Source organism: Morone saxatilis, unplaced genomic scaffold (assembly GCF_004916995.1).
Source record: "Morone saxatilis isolate NCDOM2014 unplaced genomic scaffold, NCSU_SB_2.0 Contig0, whole genome shotgun sequence".
Lineage (NCBI taxonomy): Eukaryota > Metazoa > Chordata > Actinopteri > Moronidae > Morone > Morone saxatilis.
The window spans coordinates 18,122,439-18,143,115 of NW_023339650.1; the positions used below are offsets into that span (position 1 = coordinate 18,122,439).

The following is a 20,677-nucleotide window of genomic DNA, read 5'->3' on the forward strand; positions in this document are numbered from 1 at the left end:
AAGAAAGATATAAATACACTTTGGGTTGGAGGGTTGAATATAGTTGACTGTTGAGTCTCATCCCCAGGGTCCCAAAGCATCTGTATTTGATGTCTTAGGAATGAGACTCAACAATCAACCATTTTTCTTGGCTCAGATTGGTGGCTTTTGTTCCGGTGGATCCTAGCAAATGCCATTAGGAGCGCTACAGCAAGCCAGAAGAACATTATTTTTTCACAGATTATCTGTCTCATGTGCTACTGTCAGGATATAATGAAAGTTTCAGCAAATATGACAAAAATATCTTTTATAAAAATTATCTAATGCAGCTTTAAGTTTTACATTTTCTATTTATAAATATATATATATATATATATATATAAATATTGGGGCTTTTAATGCTAGTCACAGCTAAAAAGTGATGGTAAGGGGGCGAGAGAAAGGAGGGATGACACACGGCAAAGGTCAACAGGTTTGATTCGAACCCAGGGCTGCTGCAGCAAGGACTCAGCCTTGGTACATGGGACTGTACCAGATGAGCTATCTAGGCGCCCCAACTGGTAACGCTTTTTATCTACATATCAGAAAAACTGTCTGTGGTTTTGCATAGTTGGAAGGTTTTGTTTGGAGTAGCTGTTTTGATGTTAGATGTTTCACTTTGAATGAAAAATAAAACTCCTACAGGTCAAATTGTTCTGGCAGAAAATGTGAAATTATTCAACATTGAACAGCAGTGTCAACTAGTCCTGAACTGACTGCGTGTCAGACCTGTCAGTGCTAAAACAAGGCAGTGAGTTGTTTCCCTCTGTAGTTTCGGATGCAGTCGCTGAGCACTTGATTGATAACTTGTTGGAATTTCTAGATCACCTCAACACATAGTGTGATGGATTAAGTTAATTCAAAACTGCTGGAGCTTGTTCAAGGGTCATAAAGAGAAAACATGTTTATGTTGTACTTCTATTACAGTGCATCTTCTAAGAGCACAGGGCCAACTCCCAATTGAAAAACAACCTACAATAAAACAAGAAAAAGACACTATTTGATCAATCCAACACATTCTGCAGCACTTCAACAAACTGGATGACTTACAAAAAATGTGTTTACTGAACAACACCCAACCCCTAACTTGTGCTTCGACCCTGCTACACAGACTGCTGACTCAGCCGCCTCTCTGCCAGACTGCTGACGGCTATATACTTTCTTCTTTTCCCAAAACGTCTCAGAGCTTTGTCTGAAACCGGCTGTCCTGCCAGCCCAGCAGTGCTACCAGTCTGCTCTTCCCCGCCCACTGGGTTTGACCTGCTACAGACCTGATGCCTCGGCACTGGATCCCCCCACATGCAGGAGCCACTAATAAGCCCTGCTGCCCCACTACATCAACCCGACTATGTTGCTCTCCCTCTCTTTCCCCTCTCAGTATTTGAATAAAATTCACTCCAGGGGAGTAAACCTGACACCAGGTGTGATGAGTGCTCTTGTGTTCCCCACAGCAGCTGTACACTTCACACTATTGATTTCCAAAGACCAAATTAGCTTAGTGATGAATAAATCTAGAGCTGCAACTAACAATGACTAATATCTATCAATATTTATGTTTTTTCAGTAAATCAGAAGTAATGGCTTATGTCTATCAAACCCTACCACAGCCCAAAGTGATATATATATTTTGCAGGGTGTCCCAGTGGAAGAGCAGTTAAGCCACATACCATAAAGCAGCAGTCTCTCTCCCTCCCCCTCGTTTCCTATCCATCTATACAATTAATTGCCCTTACGAAGGCAGAAATACCAAAAAAATATTTTGTCTGAACAATAGTCCAAAACCCCAAATGTATTCATATTAGAATAGCTGTAAAGATTTGCAGCTTTTGTCTTTTTCTTCTTTAGAAGCAGAATGTTACTAGTGACTAGTTAAAGCACTTAATAATTCATTATCTGTCGATTGAGCAACCAAATAGTTTCAGCTCTTCTAAAAACTATATAAAGATATTTCAGCTCCAGTAAAGTTAACAATATTATATACGGTCATATGCTTCCACTTCTGACATAGTGAAATTTCCTTCCAGCAGCTACATAAAATCTCTCTGTAAAACGTATCCACTATAATAAAGTTTAGTTCGCAATTTGTTTTTGCTTAGTAATATTTCTGTGTAACATGATCTCTCTAAGGATTCTTTAAATGCTGTTTCAATGGCAATAAGCAATACTGAATTATATGATATATGAATATAGTATATGACACTGGCTATCTTCGGCTTCAGCGCAAAAACACAAGTATTTGGCATAAGCCTTTTAAAAGCATAAAGGTTTGTTTTATTTTCTAATTACACTATTAATTCTAATCTAGCATGTAAAAAAAAATTGGACTGAAGTGCTTCCCACCTCTTCTCGATCATAAGTGGAGCTGTGGCTGCTGTAACTGCTTATTACTCTGTGCTATTGTATATGTTAAATGGCTTTAAGAGTATTCTGCTTTTCCACTCAGCTGCATTGTAAGTTAGGTTAGATAAGAGTACCAGCTAAATGTTGTAAATGTAAATGTAATTATTCCAGCATACCAAACTGACTGAGTAGGATAGCATTTCAATGTGGCATTATAAAAAGCAGAGCATATACGTTAAAGAGCACACAGAGGGACACATTATAGTCCTGGTATATAAGTATATGTAATACCTAGAACCCCACAGTAGTAAATATGCTTGTTTTATGATTCCTTTGTGGTTGCTTTTTCTCATTTCACAGTTCACCAGTTGAGGACTCTGATAAAAAAAAAAAAAAAAAGTATTTTACTGTATTCCTTTGCCAGAGCCTTGACTTTTTTTATTTGCAAATCTCAGTTTAAGGTCTCAGGACTCCTTTCTGCTCTTCCAACACATTTACAAGAAAATAGACAGCCGCTTCTCTTGCTTGGCTACGTTCTGGTTACAGATTATTTTCTACGGGAGGTTATGCCACAGCGTGATACACTCCAAAACAAGCAGTTTGTATGTTTTTCAGCAGTGTGAGTGCAGATAATCATCAAGAGAGACACGTGATAGATTTTACAAGAGGGGGATCTGCAATTCTTTATCATCCACCGGCTGTGCGCAACACCTGGCAGAATCATGCTGTGGAAACACTGGGGGAAAGTGTATATTCTGCACGGGAGGGCAAGAGAGTAGAGGAGGAGAAAAGAGTAGATTAAAATCAGCAGATTAAAGTAAGGAAGTAAGGGGGAGGATAAACGGACAGGACAGGAGAGAAGGTGATGGCTTTTAAATACAGGGAATTTATATTGCATGATGATTACAGCTCCTCGGAATAAAAGGCTACACTTATCTAATTTTCTTGTTTTATGCCTTTTTTGAAATTGGGTTTTGTACTTTTTTAATTGTGTTAATACTATTCTCTCCACAATATTTAATTCCGCTGACTGGATTATCAACCTCAATCCTTTATGTGTGTTGTCAACATGTTGCAGAGCTGAATGGTGAGGGCTACCGGGTATTCTTTGCGCTAGTGACTGTAAAGATCTGTTGATCCTTGAAGCCCTAAAAGCTTGGTTTAAAATAACAAGTATTTCTCTGCAGCTTTAAATATTTACGATAAAAAACTGTAAGCAACAATTACAGTAAATGTTTGGAAAAGACTTCCGTATTTATTATTTATTGAGTGCGTAATACTCTAAAACTCAGTTATTCTGCTTCATCAGTGTGGATATGGATTGACAGTGCCCCAGTAGCATAAACAAATAAAACAGAACTGTCATCAAATTTATATTCAATTTTTTCTAAGTCCTAACTGGCAGATTTACGTACATGACATAACGATATTTTCACCCTTCAAAAGCACAGACAGAAAAAAAAAACTGAGATCTCTGAAGTGAAATAATCTAAACTTTGGCAGAAAGTTGTGCATTCATGTCAGATCCCAGCTGATTGAAAGAAAAGGTTGTCCAGGCCGTTTTGCTAAGTGTCTTGACTCAATCTTGAGGGCTAAAAACATGGAAGAAATCACAGCCAACTTTATGTTAGGAAGACAGTGATGCCTTCAAATGCAGGGCACAGCCGTTGTTTTGATTGCAACAGGCCTGAGGACCGGCACAACATCCTCAATGTGATGAGGAGTCTACAGCAATTTGATAGACTGCCAAAGAAGCTGTTCCCTCAGAACGCTAACTGCATATAGATGCTAGTTAATGGGCTAATTTACAGGCACAGGTGGTTTACAATGCGCACAGGCAAATTCTCTGCTGCATCTCAAATATATCATCTGAAATGTACTCTAGGTTGCTGATATGCAAAGCACTTCGGTGCTTTATGATTGCTTCTCCAGCTGAATCGAACTCTATGACACAATCAGTTCAAAATTTAGATTCATACACTGTGGTGAAGGGTTCTCTGCAAACTCCCTTGAAATAAAAGGTTTTATTCAAGTGACCTTGAGTAAAATACTGGAAACAAACCCTCTGTTTAGTATCAATCTGAGAGCTAAATGTGTGTAATATGGGGCTCAAAAAAGCAGAAAATACCACTAAATTTTATCTCCACACGCAACAAAGTGTTTATTTCTGCCTAAGTGTAAGCAATGACTCTTTGCCAGCGCTTATATGAATCCACACCTTTCAGAATCAATTTAACACCTTTTAGATAGTTTTCAACAATCACCTTGAAGCCATATAAGCTCTATTGAACAACAAACAACAGTCCAATCAACAGTTGTCAACTCACTGAAAAATCAACACGTCTTAACACTAAAAAATATGTTGTGTTCAATGCCACAAGCACATGATGTGCGCACAGAAACAGGCAGCAAAGAGGGCAAATGTGAACGTACCTGTCCCACTTTGGCATTTTCACACACAAAGGTCTCATAAGGACTGGCGAGTTCAGGTGGGAACTCATTGATGTCCAATACGTGGACAGTGACGGCCACCCGACTGGTCAGAACTGGACTATCTGGAGAAGAAACATAGAAACATAGAAGAGTTTAAATAAAGCACAAACTCAGGACTAGATAGTGTTACACGAATACAAAAACAAACACAGTATGGAAGGTTTTTTTTTAATTACAGCACTGACATCATGTGGATATCTAAAGTACTACTATCATATGATGAGCCAAAGCATAAATGTTTTTTATTGTTGCAGTAGGATGGCCAAGAGGTTTAAGAGGCCACCCGAGTGTCCAGTCGGAGTGTCCTTGAGCAGATGCTAAACTGCTTAGTGCTCGCCCACTGTAGGTTACTCTGGTTAAATGTGTCTGCTAGGAAACCATTCATGTGTCTGGAACATGTTGATGCATAAATTGCACCCGGATGCTGCTGTTTTATGACGCTTTTGATTAATGATGACAAGGAGAATTAAATAAAAACACAGTAAATGCATCCCATGTGCTGCCTACAAATAAAGCATGTCTCAGATTATATAATATTGCTCTTTAGAGAGAATATTTTCTTTGAAAGTTTTTTTTCCGCAGGTTCTGTTATGGGTTTAAGCTATAAGATGTGCAGCCCATATTAATTATAGTGTGAAAGCCCCCTTGAGAGGGACTAACTTGAATCCAGGGTTGTTTGTTACAATGTTTCCTCACTGCAGGGGCACAACGGGGAAATGTTCTTTTTGTGTGAAAGCCCAAGTAAGGTAAACTTTATGGATTTGATGTGGGAATAGGCTTTGCTCTGCAGCGGGGGGCTTAGTGTGCGCTTGTTTGTGAGTGCTAGTGCATGGGTGCATAGGTAGGTTTGTGTGTAGGTGTGTGGGTGGTTTTGAAGAATGCGGGGGGGGGGTTACTCTGTAGAGTCGTCTCAAGGGAATTGGAGACGTAGCCACAGCTCAGTTTGTAACCTGTCTCTGACCTTGATAGAAAAAGCAATCTTCCCACTGAGGTAAAAATGACACCAAGCATGGGATTTGCTGCTTTGCACTGACTGAACTACTAACATTGATGCTCACCCAGCAAAAATACTGATCTTTTCGGTCACTGAGGTCCTCAATTGTTTGGCCTCTAAAAAGTTTGAACAACTTCAAATCTTCTAGATCAATGAAAAGTCCCGGGCTTCTGGGTACAAGAGTTTATCATTTCCTCCTCATCCCATCTCAAAAACTCATCTCCGTAACTGTTGACTGGCTCTAAGCATGTCATCAGTGATATATCTTATAGCCCACTAGATGGAGCAATGGTATAGTGGTTATATTCAAATCTGACTAGTGTCAGCATTTCAGCACAATAACAAATGCTCTATTCATTTTATTGAAACAAAATCCTGTATTTCCAGAGAATGCTTGGTTGCTCAGCCATAAAGTTGCCTGCTTTATACTGCTTTTCTACTGGATATTACTTTTTTAATTAAGCTAATTATAATAAAAAACCTCCATCTTTGCAAGCAATCAACCACAAATCTATAAAAATGTGCTGCAAAACATAGATAGGAAGATTATTTGTGGATAGCAATCTGTTAAAAGTGCAACTGTAGACAGAATAAGTAAGCAAAGTCACAACATAAAACTCCATGTTGGTGTGAAACTACACTCAATTGCTGTAAATAGATAGCTTCCTCAATGCCTCCTGCCAAGGTTATTATTGCATTTAATAGATCTTCCCCTCTCTTTGACTCCTAAAAATTGCCACTGGGCTTAAATGCCAAAAAGCAAACCGTTAATCTAGCCCCAGCTCTTATTTAGCACGCCTTCTGCTGTGTACTGTGTCTCAGGAGAGCAGCAGACACTGCTCTCATTTTGCTGCATGACTGCGGTGTCTGGCAATGACCGGACAAATCTCTGAGGCTTTGTGAAGTGAAAAGTTTCCATCTCAGGTGTTGTGCTAATCATTGCCGAGTAAAGGTACCTTTATTCAAGGAAAATGTCATCCAACAAACTCATATTGTTGGATTTTTTTCCTCAGAGTCATTGTCATGGAGAATAAAAGGTGTGGGTGGATAAATGTTAGAAAGCATTAGCAGCAAGGACACACAGTAGATGCAGAAACGGGTCAAATGTGGAGGTCTGCAATAATTTACTGTTTATTGAAAACTGCTGTGCAGTGCCAACTGAGGCTGCTCGAGACTGTAGAAAAGCCAGGACATATTTTTCTGTGTGTGACCTCTTCTCATACAATGCATTATTTCTATGGGAATTGAAGGTATTTTGCTTCAATATTTATAGCTGTTCTTCATGGTTTAAAACCCCAATAACAGACAGACAACATCCTGACGATGATAATAGAATGCATCGCAGTGGAGCCATAACAGCTATCCAATACCCAGAACACGAAGTTCTGCCAAATCTCACTCAAGGTCAAAAACACATTTGAACTCACAAGTTGGGACACAAACGCCGGGGTGCTGAGTTTATCTCTATCTCGACTGCACCAGTGCAACCATTATTTTTTTTTTAACAGTGGTTCTGGAACTGAATTCTCTTTTCTTCTTCTTTTTTCTCTCATATTGTAAATTGTCTCTAGAGGAACATATGTCCTCCGAGAGGGGAATCGGAGAGGGCAGAGGGTTGGATCAGAGGCTGACTTGGGGAAAGGTGATAAGAAAGGGCTAAAACGCAGGTGGGCAAGATGTGCAGAAATACTGCCTGATTCCTGTGTCAATAGAACATGTAACGCGCTTGTAAAACTCCCATCTTCCACCTACTCCCTCCTCCCACCATCACATATCCTTTCAGTCTACCTCATCCTCCAGTTCCTTGACACTTATGCACAAAAGCCACACAAAGAAACAAACACACACACACATTGAAAACAGAATTAGCATGTCACTCCCATGACCTTGAGGGGAAGTGAGTAATATCAGTTTCCAAGGCGACAATGACTCAAGTTTTAACAGCCCATATTTCACAGTCTGTCCTAATGAATATACAGCGTGGGTAATTTTGATTGAGCACCAGCCTGCCTCTGGGATAATGACTTTGACGGTTCTTAGCAGATTTGATGACTTGATGACGATGGATTTGCTTATTTATCCGGAAATTTGCTCCACTTCCTTCATAAAAACATAATTAGCTTGATGGCATGTCTTAAAGCCACAGCTCTGCATTACTTCACTCTTTCTGGAGCTTGGCTCACAACATGCTGTGACATGACCGCATCTGCTCGCTGTAAAACTCTGGAAGGTTCACATTTTACTGCGGTGTAAGTAAAAGTTGACTCTGGCAAGAAAAGCTCCCTTCCAATGCCAATGTCATCAAACGTGTTAAAAAAGACAGTTAAAAATGAAAACAGAGTTGAAGTGAGTATGCTAGAGGAGACAATGTCCTGAAGATACATCCCTCTGGGAAAGCCATCATGGTTTATAGTCACCTATAAACCTTTCCAGCAAAATGGGATTGAGTATTGACTTGAGTAAAAGCGTGTTAAATCCTTCACACAGATTATGGTGGGGGAAGGACAACGCCACCTGCATGAATCACAATCGATCTTGTTGTCATACTTACTAAGTTTGGTCGCCACGATGGAGATATTGTGCTGAGCGATGCTCTCTCTGTCAAGGAGTTCGTTTGTGGAAATTGTTCCCTCCACTGGATCAATGTCAAAGTAGCTGTCCAAGTCACTCTTCCAGTCAATGGAATACCTGAAAGAAAATGTTTGTTTAATGGCATCCATTTCCAACATAAACCAGAGAATTAAACCACAGTGATTCTCCCTCTGGACTCATGTATATGAGTTAGGTGTGATATAATGTTGGCGTAGCCTTCATTACTCATTCTGAATGGTCATTTCCAGAAAATGTGCTGAGGATCGCATATACATTCCAATCTAGTAATGGGGCACATGTACTTTGGCCATGCTGAGCAAACGGTTTTCTTGGGAACATAAATGAATTTTAGGCACTGTTGAAACCGTATCAATCTCTCACGGCCGATGAACAACAAAGGCATAAAATGTTGGTTTGGTGTCGGAGAACAGAGGATACGCCGTCCTCTCTGAGAAATACATCTCTGGTCTTGCCCAGTCGCTCTGAATGCAAACTATGAAATACAAAAGAGATCTGAAACCAAACCGCATGCCACTGACAGCGCCATTCATCATGCCATGCTATTTGATCTTAAAAGGCTATTTTTCATTAATAATTTTGCGATCGTCAGTGGGGCTCCCACAGGACAAAATATGTTGTTGTCTTTTATTCGTCTTCACAAGGAGGTCAGAGGTTGGGGGTTCAGTGCCTTGCTTGCAGGCACTTTGCACAGGACAGATGCTTAATTTCTCATGGGCTTGAGCCTGGACTTTCCACATGAAGGACAGCCACTCTAGGCCATGAGTCTGACATTTTTTTTTCTTACTCTTAGCAAGCTATTTGATCTTAAAAGGGCATTTCTCGTTAATATTTCTCATGCTTGTTTTTTTTACACTGTAGAGCCTCAAACTGGACTTGACTGACTCATTAAGAAAAAGAGGCCTAGCGTGCATTTAAACCCCCAAGTCTTTTACTGTAATGAGAATGATAACAAAACCACTTCAGTAGAATTTTTTTACAAGCTTTGGTTCCATCAAATTTTCTGTTTCAATTTTGATTTGTCCACGTCCTCTCTTTAAGTCTGTGTTGCGTGTAGCCTTGAAGTGAACATGATCGTGTCAAAATAGTTTAGTGTGAGTCTCTTTGATAAATATTACAGCCAAACTCCCATCAAGGGTTCAAAAGATCAATGGTTTGCGATCTTTCCTCAGGGCAAAACGCTTTTTTGTGTGGGGGGGGGTTATTATTTGAGTCAAGCTGCTATACTAAAGCATACGTTTCACTGTCAGTGTGGCCCAGTGGTTTGAGAAACTGCCTCATAACCAGAATATTACAAACTAAATCACAGAGTATGAATGTTTTGACATTTCCATGACCCAACAACAAACCCCTACCTGTGCACTTGCAATCTATCAAGATAAATGGCAAACATGTTTCTTAAACTATACTTTTCTGTACTCACGTGAGATTGAAAACATCAAAAACGTTTTACTTGTAATTGGTACAATCTCAGTTATCAGTAAGGAGAATAGAGCTCATCAACAGCTGTGAGAAAGAAATCACAGATCTAAAGAGTCTACTTAAGCTCAACTCAGCTCTGAGAACTGTAGATATGAAAATTAATTACAGCGTTATCTCCTACTTGCAACAGCAGCGCAGTGAACATTACACAAGGTAGTTGAAGAAAAAGTAAAGGCACATTTGTGTTTATTTTCCACAGTCATTGATTTTTAGAGTTTATGGTTTTGCTGCAGTAAACACTTTCAAGTTCATGACCAATGTGGCTCTTCGGTGTTTTGTGATCTGTGGTTACCATTTTAGACGGAGGCCAAAAGTTGAGTCTTTAAAACTTATTCTAACTTTAGGAAGCTCTTTGGATTCGACCGACAATGCAGTATTCATGATGCCCTTTTGTTTCTCCAGCTGGAGATAACTCTGCACTATACTGCTAAATAGCAGAATCAGTTGAGTCTAAAGTCTAAAAGCATAATTCCCTATGCATGATGGGTCATTGGGTCTATTGTTTTGAAGTGAAGAATGCAAAGCTGCTCTCTGAAGACACACAAATGAACAATGTCAGCTGTGGTACTGATGAATATTTAAAGTGCTACAGACAAAGTGGAGATCCACAGAATAGAGGGAATAAGCTTTTTGTTGTACAAATATCTGCTGCTTCTATTTTTGTTGTTCCTGGAATAAAATATTCACAATAAAACAACTTCTGTGCATGCAACAGGTATTTTTACCATTTGTGTTACGCTCGAATGAAACATCTTCGAACAACCATTATTACAAAGCAATATGCCTGAGCAAAAGTAGCTACACTACTAGATTTTAACAAAATGGTTCTCATACATTTTTAAGGATGCACTTCTTTTGTCTTTGCCAATGACAGTCTATTGTTATCTACCACTTAAGTGTTATGGTAGAACACAGGATAGCGTGTGCGCATGTGTGTGTATTTGTGTGGTAGTGGGTTCATAGCAAGACAGAGAGACTGAGAAAGAAAAGGAATGGCTTGCCTTGAGTATAAATCAGGAGTTGAGTCAAGCATGTCAGAACTATAAAACTGAGCAGTGATGTTTGAATGTCCCACCTGATAATTATAGAGGAGAGACCAGCAGTCTACAATATAGTGCCTTGTAAAATTATTTAGGACCCTAAAGTTTTGCGAGATATTGTTTTGCTATTAATTATGTTTGACAATGATTAATTTTGGAGTTCTATAGAAAAGCAATCAAAGCTAAATGAAAACATAAGGAATTCCACTGAATGTATAAATTAAAACAGTAGAGAAAAATAGTTTGCATTAATATTCATTCTTCACTGATATACTACACTACTGCTTATATTTTGTATCAGCTGTCATGTTCAATTTAGATTGTATTTATTGTTACTGAACAATGTTTTATGTGCAGACTTTCTTTGTATGGTCCGAACACTGGGTCTTTTTTCTAATCCATCCCAAAACTGTAAGTGTAACACTATCAGGAGGATGGCTTCCTCTATGTGACTTGGTCCATTTTAATTAAAGCCCTTGAAAGTCTGACAGAAACATAATAATCCACTTGATCATACCGGTTTGCCAAGCCAGACCAACAACACTAACATTCAATGTGCACTGTTATGTAATTCAACATCTACACAAAGATAACTTTAATATATAGAATTGGCATTAACTAAGTTATATCAATCATTATGATAATAACAAACAATACATCTTCAAAAGTACTGCATCAAATGCATGGAAACAGCTGGCCACTCTATTAAGAAAAAACTTTTTTTTAAATGAAAAAACTGAAACTGTGCACATAATAGGTATGATGCAGCAATACATAAAATTGTGTGACTCAAGACGTGTGACAGAATAATTCCTTTTGAAACTAAAAATACTTTTTAGCCTGAGCTGCAGTTTTAGGGATATCAGCTGAAATGAGGCATATTATGTAAGATGACTGTTCACACACTCACATTTTGCTTTCAGAGGCAGGGTTGCTCTCCTTAACCAAAAAGTTAATGTAGTGAGTAAATATATAAAAAAAAAGGGAATGAAATGTAACTTCAAAATAGTTTGATCATTCATTGTCAGACTTAAGTCAGTATCTGCACTTTAATAAAAAGGGTTCAAATATCTCTCTCATTTTAAGAGTGCAGATATCAGGTTCAGTTATGCCAATATGGAGCCACTAATAAAGTTATAATATTGTCTATGTCACATCACCAACATGTCCTGAAGTGCCAAGAGATGATTCTGGCAGGATTTTACATGACAATGTCAAATGTACTACATAGATTGATTAGTGCACAAACTGATGAGTAAAACTGACGATACTCTCAAGATTAAAGCCATGATGACATTGATGAATGGAGACTGGAGACATTGATGAATGGATTAAAGCTCTAAAACCTTCAATCACTGGCTGCAGTATCACAGTACTTCTCCCTCTAGCTCGTTTTATCCTTGCGGGAGTTACAAGGGATATTTGGTTCAATAGTAAAGCCTCTCAAGATGAAGATGTGCGTTCAGATCCAGGCTTAATTCATTCACTGTTTCAGAGTAAAATTTAGTCATTCTGAATGATTTAAACTGATTTACAAAACTATAGGTCACACTGACATGCAGCTTATTTCTTTATTTTCATCCTAATCGCTATCTACTATTCAAGGAGAAAAGTTTTACGAAATACTGACAATTTAATCAGAAAAACCCAGTTTTTATAGTCTTTCAATTAAGTTATTAAGACACTTAGATCACTTTGATAAATGCATTTCGATTTAACACCGAAGTACAAAAGAGTGTACTGAAACTCACGTGTAAAGTGTATATTGTTTTAGACACTTTACCTGACTGGACTGCTGCTGGCATCTAAATCCTGTGCTGTCACCGCTCCAATGATGGTGCCCGCGGGTGTGTCCTCGTACACATCCATCACATAGGAGGGCTTATTGAACACCGGGGGCTCGTCCACATCCAAAACGTTAATCTTCACTGTTGCTGTGTCTTTGAAGGCCCCAAAGCTTTGAAATCGTGGATCCAGATGAGCATTAGAGGCATCTACCTTAAAGGTGTATGCCTTCTTAGTTTCAAAGTCCAGCGGCTACAAAAAACAGAAAAGAATACAGTTAACATTACGACAACTAGTTCATTTTCACATAATTGTACCATGATCTACAACGTGTCAGCTCTCCTGCTGTAATTTACTGTCTGTGCAGTGTTCATCTAAGAGCACTTGAATAAATGCAGTAAATTAATATGAGCATCAGTGTTGACAGCAAGTTGGCCCTCAGTTCATTTTTGTTATTCTAGCATTTTCAAGGATGAGTAACTGGTATCAGATGTCAACAACAGCCTCCTCACACCCAACAAATTTCAGTATTTGGGTGATTTGAATGTTTATATTGTCACACAGAACACATTCAAATGGCATTGTTCTCACCTGCCTGAAAAGTGCAGTAAACACACTTGTAAAAACACCCTCAGCTATGATATCAAAGGTGATGATAGAATATGTTTTTGTTATTTAAATGACAGCTCAAACGGCAGTCAATAGCGCAGCAGTGCCTATTTCATTAGGATACACAGTAGGTCCTGACCAGGTCAATGTATTGTTCTCTCAGTGTGAATAAGTCAAGCTCCAGTTACTTGGTTCAGCAGTATACGCCCCTTTTACAAGAGTTCTCCAAACAACAGCTCACAGGTTCATGTTCTACCTTCCAAAACCTCTGACATATCAGCCCAGGGTCAATTAGTCAAAAGCGAGGGGAGGAATCTGCATCCTCGGTATGTCTGCTGCTGAGCTGTAAACATCTGACAGCAGTGACACCCCTGTTCGTACTTCTGCCTGTCTCCTGCCCTCTCATGTGTGACCAACCATACTTGGCAAGCTTGCAGTCGTTCACGCTCTACTGGCCTGAAGTCACATGAGAGACATTCCTTTCTGTGTATTTCAAATTGACTAACATGTAACTACTATGGCATCAATGCTATCTTCCTGCCCCAGGACTTGGGCTCCTCTGGCATGTTGTTTCAAAAGACACTGAGTGAAAACAGCTGGTAATAGCACAGCAAAGTGCGCTTATGTAAAGAGACAGTAAATGTGGGAGAGGAGGCTTTTTTTTGGGATGCTAGATAAATATGACCAGTCATCTGTCAAAATTAAATGCATGTGAATTAGCAAACTAATTAGAGTCCAACCACTAGAAATGACCAGAGGCTGTGCAATCATGATTTCACAGTGATAGCAGATGCTTCTCAAGCCCTCAGTCTCTCCTCTATCTCCATGGTTTCACAGTCTCTGCTACAGCAGGTGTCCGTAAAGAAAAAAAAAAAGAGAGAGAGAGCTATGTGAAGGCAAGCCAATCTGAAAGCAATCATTGACCATCAACCACCATGATTGGTTTGATTACAGTGCGCCAGATGCAACTGGGTAGGCACAGCTATAAGATCCTTCAACAGGAAATACACTCTGTCCCTTTCAATCTCTTTCAAGAAATGACAACACAAGGAGAGAAGACCAAGCTCCCCCGAAGCAACAGTCCCGCAGAAAAACTGAATTCACTGCAGGTGTCATTCAAATTCTGATCCCTACAATCAAACTAAAAGATTTCCTGCCAAGTTACACCTACAAAGTGGCCTAAAATTTACAGTCATTATTTAAGTTTACTGGACTTCCTGCTGGTTCCTGTGAATTCCTAGAAATCAGCATCAAAAGAAACTCAATGTACTTCACTTTTCAAAGAGTGAGTTTAAGTTACGGGAACAATCAAAACGTTCTTATTATTTGCATTTTGTGTGATACAAAACCAGTATGAAATAAGCAAATAAAATACAGAAGAATAAATTAATACCAAGTAAGAAGCCCTCGTGTGCTGTATATCATAGTGTTCCTGAACCACCACATGTACAGGCATGCATAGCTCAGCTGAAAAACGTGCACAGGTGGAGGAGGAGGGAAGGCTATGCTGGGGAGGTGGACAGCAGGAGGTGTACACCAGGCCTCATTAGCCAGAGTCTCACTGGGGACGAGGAGAAGCACTGCTTTCCATCTCAACATGCTGCATCGCCACAATTAGGATAGAGGCCCAAACACTCACCCTTTATAACTGTCTAATTTTCATGTAATCCTCAGCTATCCGAAGACAGAGACTTGTGGAGTGCAATGGGGAAATGGTCTTTTCACTCGCAGACTTTGCACTTCTGACACAAATCTCCTAGCAAGCACAGCTGGCATCCCAGAGTTCCATTTGACAAATTACGTGCGCAAATAATGTCTAAACTAAACTTAAAAAAGTTGAGCATGGAGAAATATTATTTAGGCGCAGGTGGATTCAGTAAAGTTAATAATGACTGTTCTGATAAGATATTTTAAGGTTTTAGCTAATTATAGAGCTATCTTGTTTTCAGCCTTGTCGCTGTGGCCGATTAAGCAGTTAGACATTCAAAAGCACGTCAGTTTCATACAGCTATGTGGCTATAAAGTTGCTGACAGGCTTATTCAGCATTACACAGCCAAAACATAATGAGTATACTGGTTTGGTATACTCTCACAGAACGCCCAACTAGACAGCTAAAACTAGAGAGCCATATTTTAACTCAAAGCTAGCTGGGGCTATCTCACCACCCCAGCTCATTGAAACTAAATTGATTGTACATTGATGTAGAATATCCATTTTTAAAAACCAGATAAACCAGTTAAATCCAGTCATTGAGAAAAAAAAAAACAGCTAAACTTCTGCTAATGGTTACTAGCGTACAGGGCTAGTAGAAGAGATGGCAAGCAAAACATAGAAACATTTGATACCAACGAATCGTCGAGTTAAATAACCAGCCTGAAAGGCATGAAATGGAGGCCCTACAACCTTTTTCATCTGTGACAGTTTGTCGGCTGGCCTGCAAAGTTTAAACCCTGTTTATTTTCTTCCCTGCCTCTCTAGTGTCTCTCTACTTCTGTTAGCAATAATTAATAGTTAATGATCTTACGATAACATGCAACTGTAAGCCACTAATAACTTTAATGAGATGTTCTCTGCAAATCACATATCCTCACTGACAGCTTTATTTGTGAGATAAATTCTTAGTTGATTAACTAGCTAATAAGCTAACAACAAACAACAACAAACTCAAAACTGATTATTTTCTCATTTTGCCGCCAGAGGGTGTGATACATGACCGGAAACGTCTCTGCTCTGAATGACATCAAACATCTACTGTATGTCAGCTGATTATTCAACTCATTATAATATTTCACGCAGTTCATTTGACATATGTATCCATTCTAGTACATATTTTAGTATTCCATTAGAATTGAAAGGTTTTGCTTGTGAAGGTACTCATTAAGTACTAGCAAAGAAAAGAGATGACCAGTGGAACAAATGCAGCTCATTTTCTCAGCAGATGGAGGCCGGAGAAGCCTTTGTGACACCCGTGGAACAATGCATGGACAGCTATATGATGAAGTGCCAAGAAAATCCCACAGATGATTTTACACATGGTTTGGGTCCAAAAAAGCAATGTTGAGAGCTTCACCGTCTTTTAATGTGTCTGAGACACACGGTGCTCCAAGTATGTCTGAGATATCTGTTGTTAAATAGGAATAAAATGGGGCCAGGAGGGGGTAATGAGAAACTCTGAGTTAATGAGAAGACGTGCTAATGTGTCAACGCTTGACTTGGGGAGAATCAAATCAGATCTGGAGGCCATAGGGGAAATTTCCCAGGAAAGAAAAAGACGGCCATTCATTCTCTGACTGCATGTATCATTTTGCTCATTTTTTCCCCCCTTCCTCGAAGATGACCTACTTATGGGCTCAGAACCAGTGCTGTATGAGTAACTATTACCCATATCCACACATATATTATCTTTTAAACAAGTTGCACACACCTATGCATGTTCAATTACTTGTTTGAAGTGTCTCATTATAGCTTCAGTTGTTATGCACCTTTTATGGGTTACTGCGGACACAACAAGGAAGTGTATCAACGGAGGAATTTGTAAGGAGGACAGACCGAGTTCCTCTCATGTCAGTGCTGCTGCTCTTCAACATCACAACAGAACACACTTGAAATTCTAGACATGGTGCTGCGCCCTTTGATATGTAAATGTGCACCTTCATTGCACTGGCAGTGATACTGAATGAAGGAACTTTTTTTTTTCTTGCCAATTGAACGTGTTATGTTCCAAGGGAATTTGTTAATTTAGAACAGGGGACTAATCAAGGCATCACAGTCTCATAGGTACAGTATTATACTTTACAGGCATTAAAAAGTCCTTACATCATCAGGTTCACATGTGCAAATACTGAACAATGGATTTTGCTTGTTGAATATTTAGAGATATAATAAGAGCAAATCCATAAACTGAAATCTGTTCCTCACTTGATACATAGTTCTGTTCCTGGTCCCTCCCCCATACTTGCTCCCTGCACGGTGTAAAGTGTTGGTTGCAGCTGTTTTCTTCAGCTTGCTGGTTATTTTGGGGATGGGAGAAGCATGATGATATGCATATTGAATAGATTCTCAGTTTTTGCGTTCAGTTCAGTATCACCATTGCAGAGTTCAATATTCTTCCCAAACCTCAGCTACGCTCACTCAGTAATATGGGGGACTGTCTTCTGCCAACACCCAGAGTGAACCTAGCCTTTCCCCTTGAAGAATCATTATCACAGCACAGCAAGTCATTAGCAGCCTGATATCATTTGTTTGTGCTGAATACAGGTATTACCTGAAGAGGCTGAAGATTAAATGGGCTGAAAAATACTGCAAATTTTGTTTAATATGTGATAAGCAGAGCAGTCTTAAATCCATTTTCCACAGTATTATATATTTACAATACAACTTATGAATCATTAACACCCCCTCACATGATTTATCCTCTGAGAGTAAATCAAAGCTAAGCCAAACATGCTTAGAATATCGCACATTTCTAATTGCAGCTTTGTGAGCCAACATATTTTTCCAAACAGCAACATTAGGCCTTGTCTGGATGCTTAATTCTAGTGAGGCCAACACCTCCTGATCCCACATGCCAGCGCCCATCAGCTAAAAGCGAAATATTTGCCTGTTGGGTTGCAGTAAGCTCTAATAGTCTTAACAATGCCCAATAAGCTAAATACATTATTTCTGGGATATAAAGCCGCTTCAGGGGGAAAATTCCTCTGAGATTCTGAGATAAACAATTATGAGTCAGTGGTCTGAGTCTGGCCTGATATCTCTGTTGTGAATGACTGCCTCCTTTATAAGGTCACTGCAGTCATTGACTGACGGTTCAGCAAGATTATTTCATGCAGAAGAATGCTAAAGACCTCTAGCCATCATTGTGCCATAAGCAGTCAACTGACCACGCAGCACAATGAGCTTATCATCAGTAGAGAAAAGCTTACATACCCCAGAGAGCCATTTGATGTCCCTCTGAATACTTGGGGGTCCTAACACCATGGAGAGGAGATGCTCACTTTATTGTGCTGCCATCAGTCACATCAGTTTGTGTCCTTGGCTGCCTTGAAGCATCTCCATCCCCCCAGTGCTCACAACAGTGGAGTGCCATAGGAGAGCCTTGCCAGCAGCCCTGTCCACACTGCAGTGGAGTGGAGTGACTGTGAAAGACTCGCACTGCCACTCTTAATAGGACAGGGTTAGCCATGGGATGAGCCCCGAGACACTAGTTTAATCTATTACACCCACGCCTCCACAGGCCACCAGAGAGAAGGCACTTCATCGACTCCAAGCACCACCTCAGCCTCGTCTTTGTCACTCTCTCTCTCCTCTTTCTCTGTCTTTGTACTCGTTCACTCACACATGGTACATGCATAACCAGACATACACAAAGACGGGTGTGCACACGCATTGCTCCCTGCTTGGTTGCTTGGTGAGGTGTTATTCATCTGTGTTGGGCACCTGGATCTCCTGTTGTTCAGAGGTATTGTTTCCTTCTTTCCTCTTTCTTTTGATTCCTTTCACACCAGGGCCTAAAATAACTCATTTCACCTCCCACTGGAACATTCAGCACTATAATCAATAGATTAGCTTCAACTCCTGTCTGTGAGCGAGGCTCGGTTGCATGCCACTGGATGAGCTCTAAGACAAATGATATTGGTTTTAAGCTATAATACACTGTCATTACCCCATGGGAATATAAAGATTACATATATGTCTCAGACACTGCCACAAAGTAAGGATATTTTGTTATTTTAAAATGTACAGATGTGTCCTTGGATAAGCTGTAAACTATATTGTTCTTTAGTATTCAATCAACACTCCTCACTGTTTTCTGGCCTTCAGTCAAGTTAGCAGTTTCTTCATTACTTTTGTCATTTGACCATTACTTTTTTTACTGCCTGGTAGTATCTCATCAAGACTGAAAGGCAGTAACAGCTTCCATTCTCTGAAATGATTTACTGTTCAAACACCCCAGTAATGACATTTCTGATAGAGAAATTAGACTGCAGTCACTGTCTGGCTTTAGTGAAATTAAGTCCTTAATTGATGGCAGGAAGGATGAAAAAGGCTTCTTGCCTCAATACTGCCAATGGCTGTGACTTTAAGGAAGTCTAAATAGGGCCACGTTAGAGCTGAGGCAATCCAGGCAATTAGTGGCATTTGTTTTGTATGCACATGTTTATCAGTTCTGCACTCTGTTGGTGACAAGCTCTTTCCTGAAATGTCATGCAACACCGTAACATTAATCACTTGAATGTGCTGTTCTTTGGAAGTGGGAAAAAATGTCACCTTATGCAAGCCCGATGAATCATTCGCCACTTTTTTTAGAGTGTTACCTGTTCAACAAATACGTTTTCAGGGGTAAATCAGTTGGTTTCTTGTAGAGTACCACAAAACTTCTAGCTGGTCTGAAGTCATTGTGCTAGAACTACAGTCAGTGATCCAACATAAAGTTTTTATTAAATCTGCAATAACCCGTCACCCTCCATTGATCTGGACCGTCTCTTTCTGTCTCTGTCCATGGTGCTAAAACATTTAAACATAGTTTCTCATTGTGTCAGAAACACTTCCTTGTTCACTCATTCCATATTCCATATATAACATATACTATATCAAATTTACTTTATAGTTAGAAGTCAACATAGATTCTGGAAAAAAAAGTTTGCATCATCACTGTCACTGTTGTTTTTGCTATCTCTAAAATCTGAAACATTGCATAATGGGGTTGTTACTAAAAAGTGGTGTAGCGCACTATGTAGTGCATAAAATACACTCTCTGAATTCAGACATGACAGACAGACTTATGTTATCAAAGTGTACTATATGAAATGGGGAGTGATTTTGGACTCTAACGACCTATCAATAGCATAACAACCAATGTTACCAACATGAATCACCTAGCAACACAAAAAACAGAAAAATCACAAACCCTAGTAAATGGACTGAATTAATTTAGCATTTTTCAACCTTAGTTGGAAAATGTGCTTCTGGGTCCCTGGGCCTGGCCAGTGTGGTTTAGTACCTTGGTTAGGGACATGTTTGAAACACTTCCCTCTGGCAGGAGGCTGCGGTCCATCAGGACCAAAACCTCACGCCACAAAAACAGTTTCTTTCCATCTGGTCGGCAAGCTTGCCTCATTAAGGCCTTTTGAGGCCGGATCCCCCACTGACAATGACTCTTATACCACCCTGTATGTATGGATTACATTAATGCACTCCAGTTTTCTGTTCAGTTTCTTCTTTTTTTTTATTTTATTTTAAAAGACTCTATTTTTTGTGTGTGTATTGTTATTTTGATGCACCACTTCACCAAAACAAATTCCTCGT

General features: G+C 39.5%; 1 protein-coding gene across 1 annotated transcript in view; it reads right to left on the minus strand.

The window, feature by feature from the left end:
• Positions 1–20,677, minus strand: part of LOC118321246 (cadherin-12-like) — a 65,084-nt gene that overhangs the window by 6,515 nt on the left and 37,892 nt on the right. Inside the window, exons 6-8 of the mRNA XM_035652487.1 lie at positions 12,761–13,014; positions 8,397–8,533; positions 4,792–4,913 (exon numbers count right to left, since the gene is read on the minus strand). Coding sequence (XP_035508380.1) covers positions 4,792–4,913; positions 8,397–8,533; positions 12,761–13,014 — 513 coding nt within the window. The remainder of the gene's footprint in view (positions 1–4,791; positions 4,914–8,396; positions 8,534–12,760; positions 13,015–20,677) is intronic.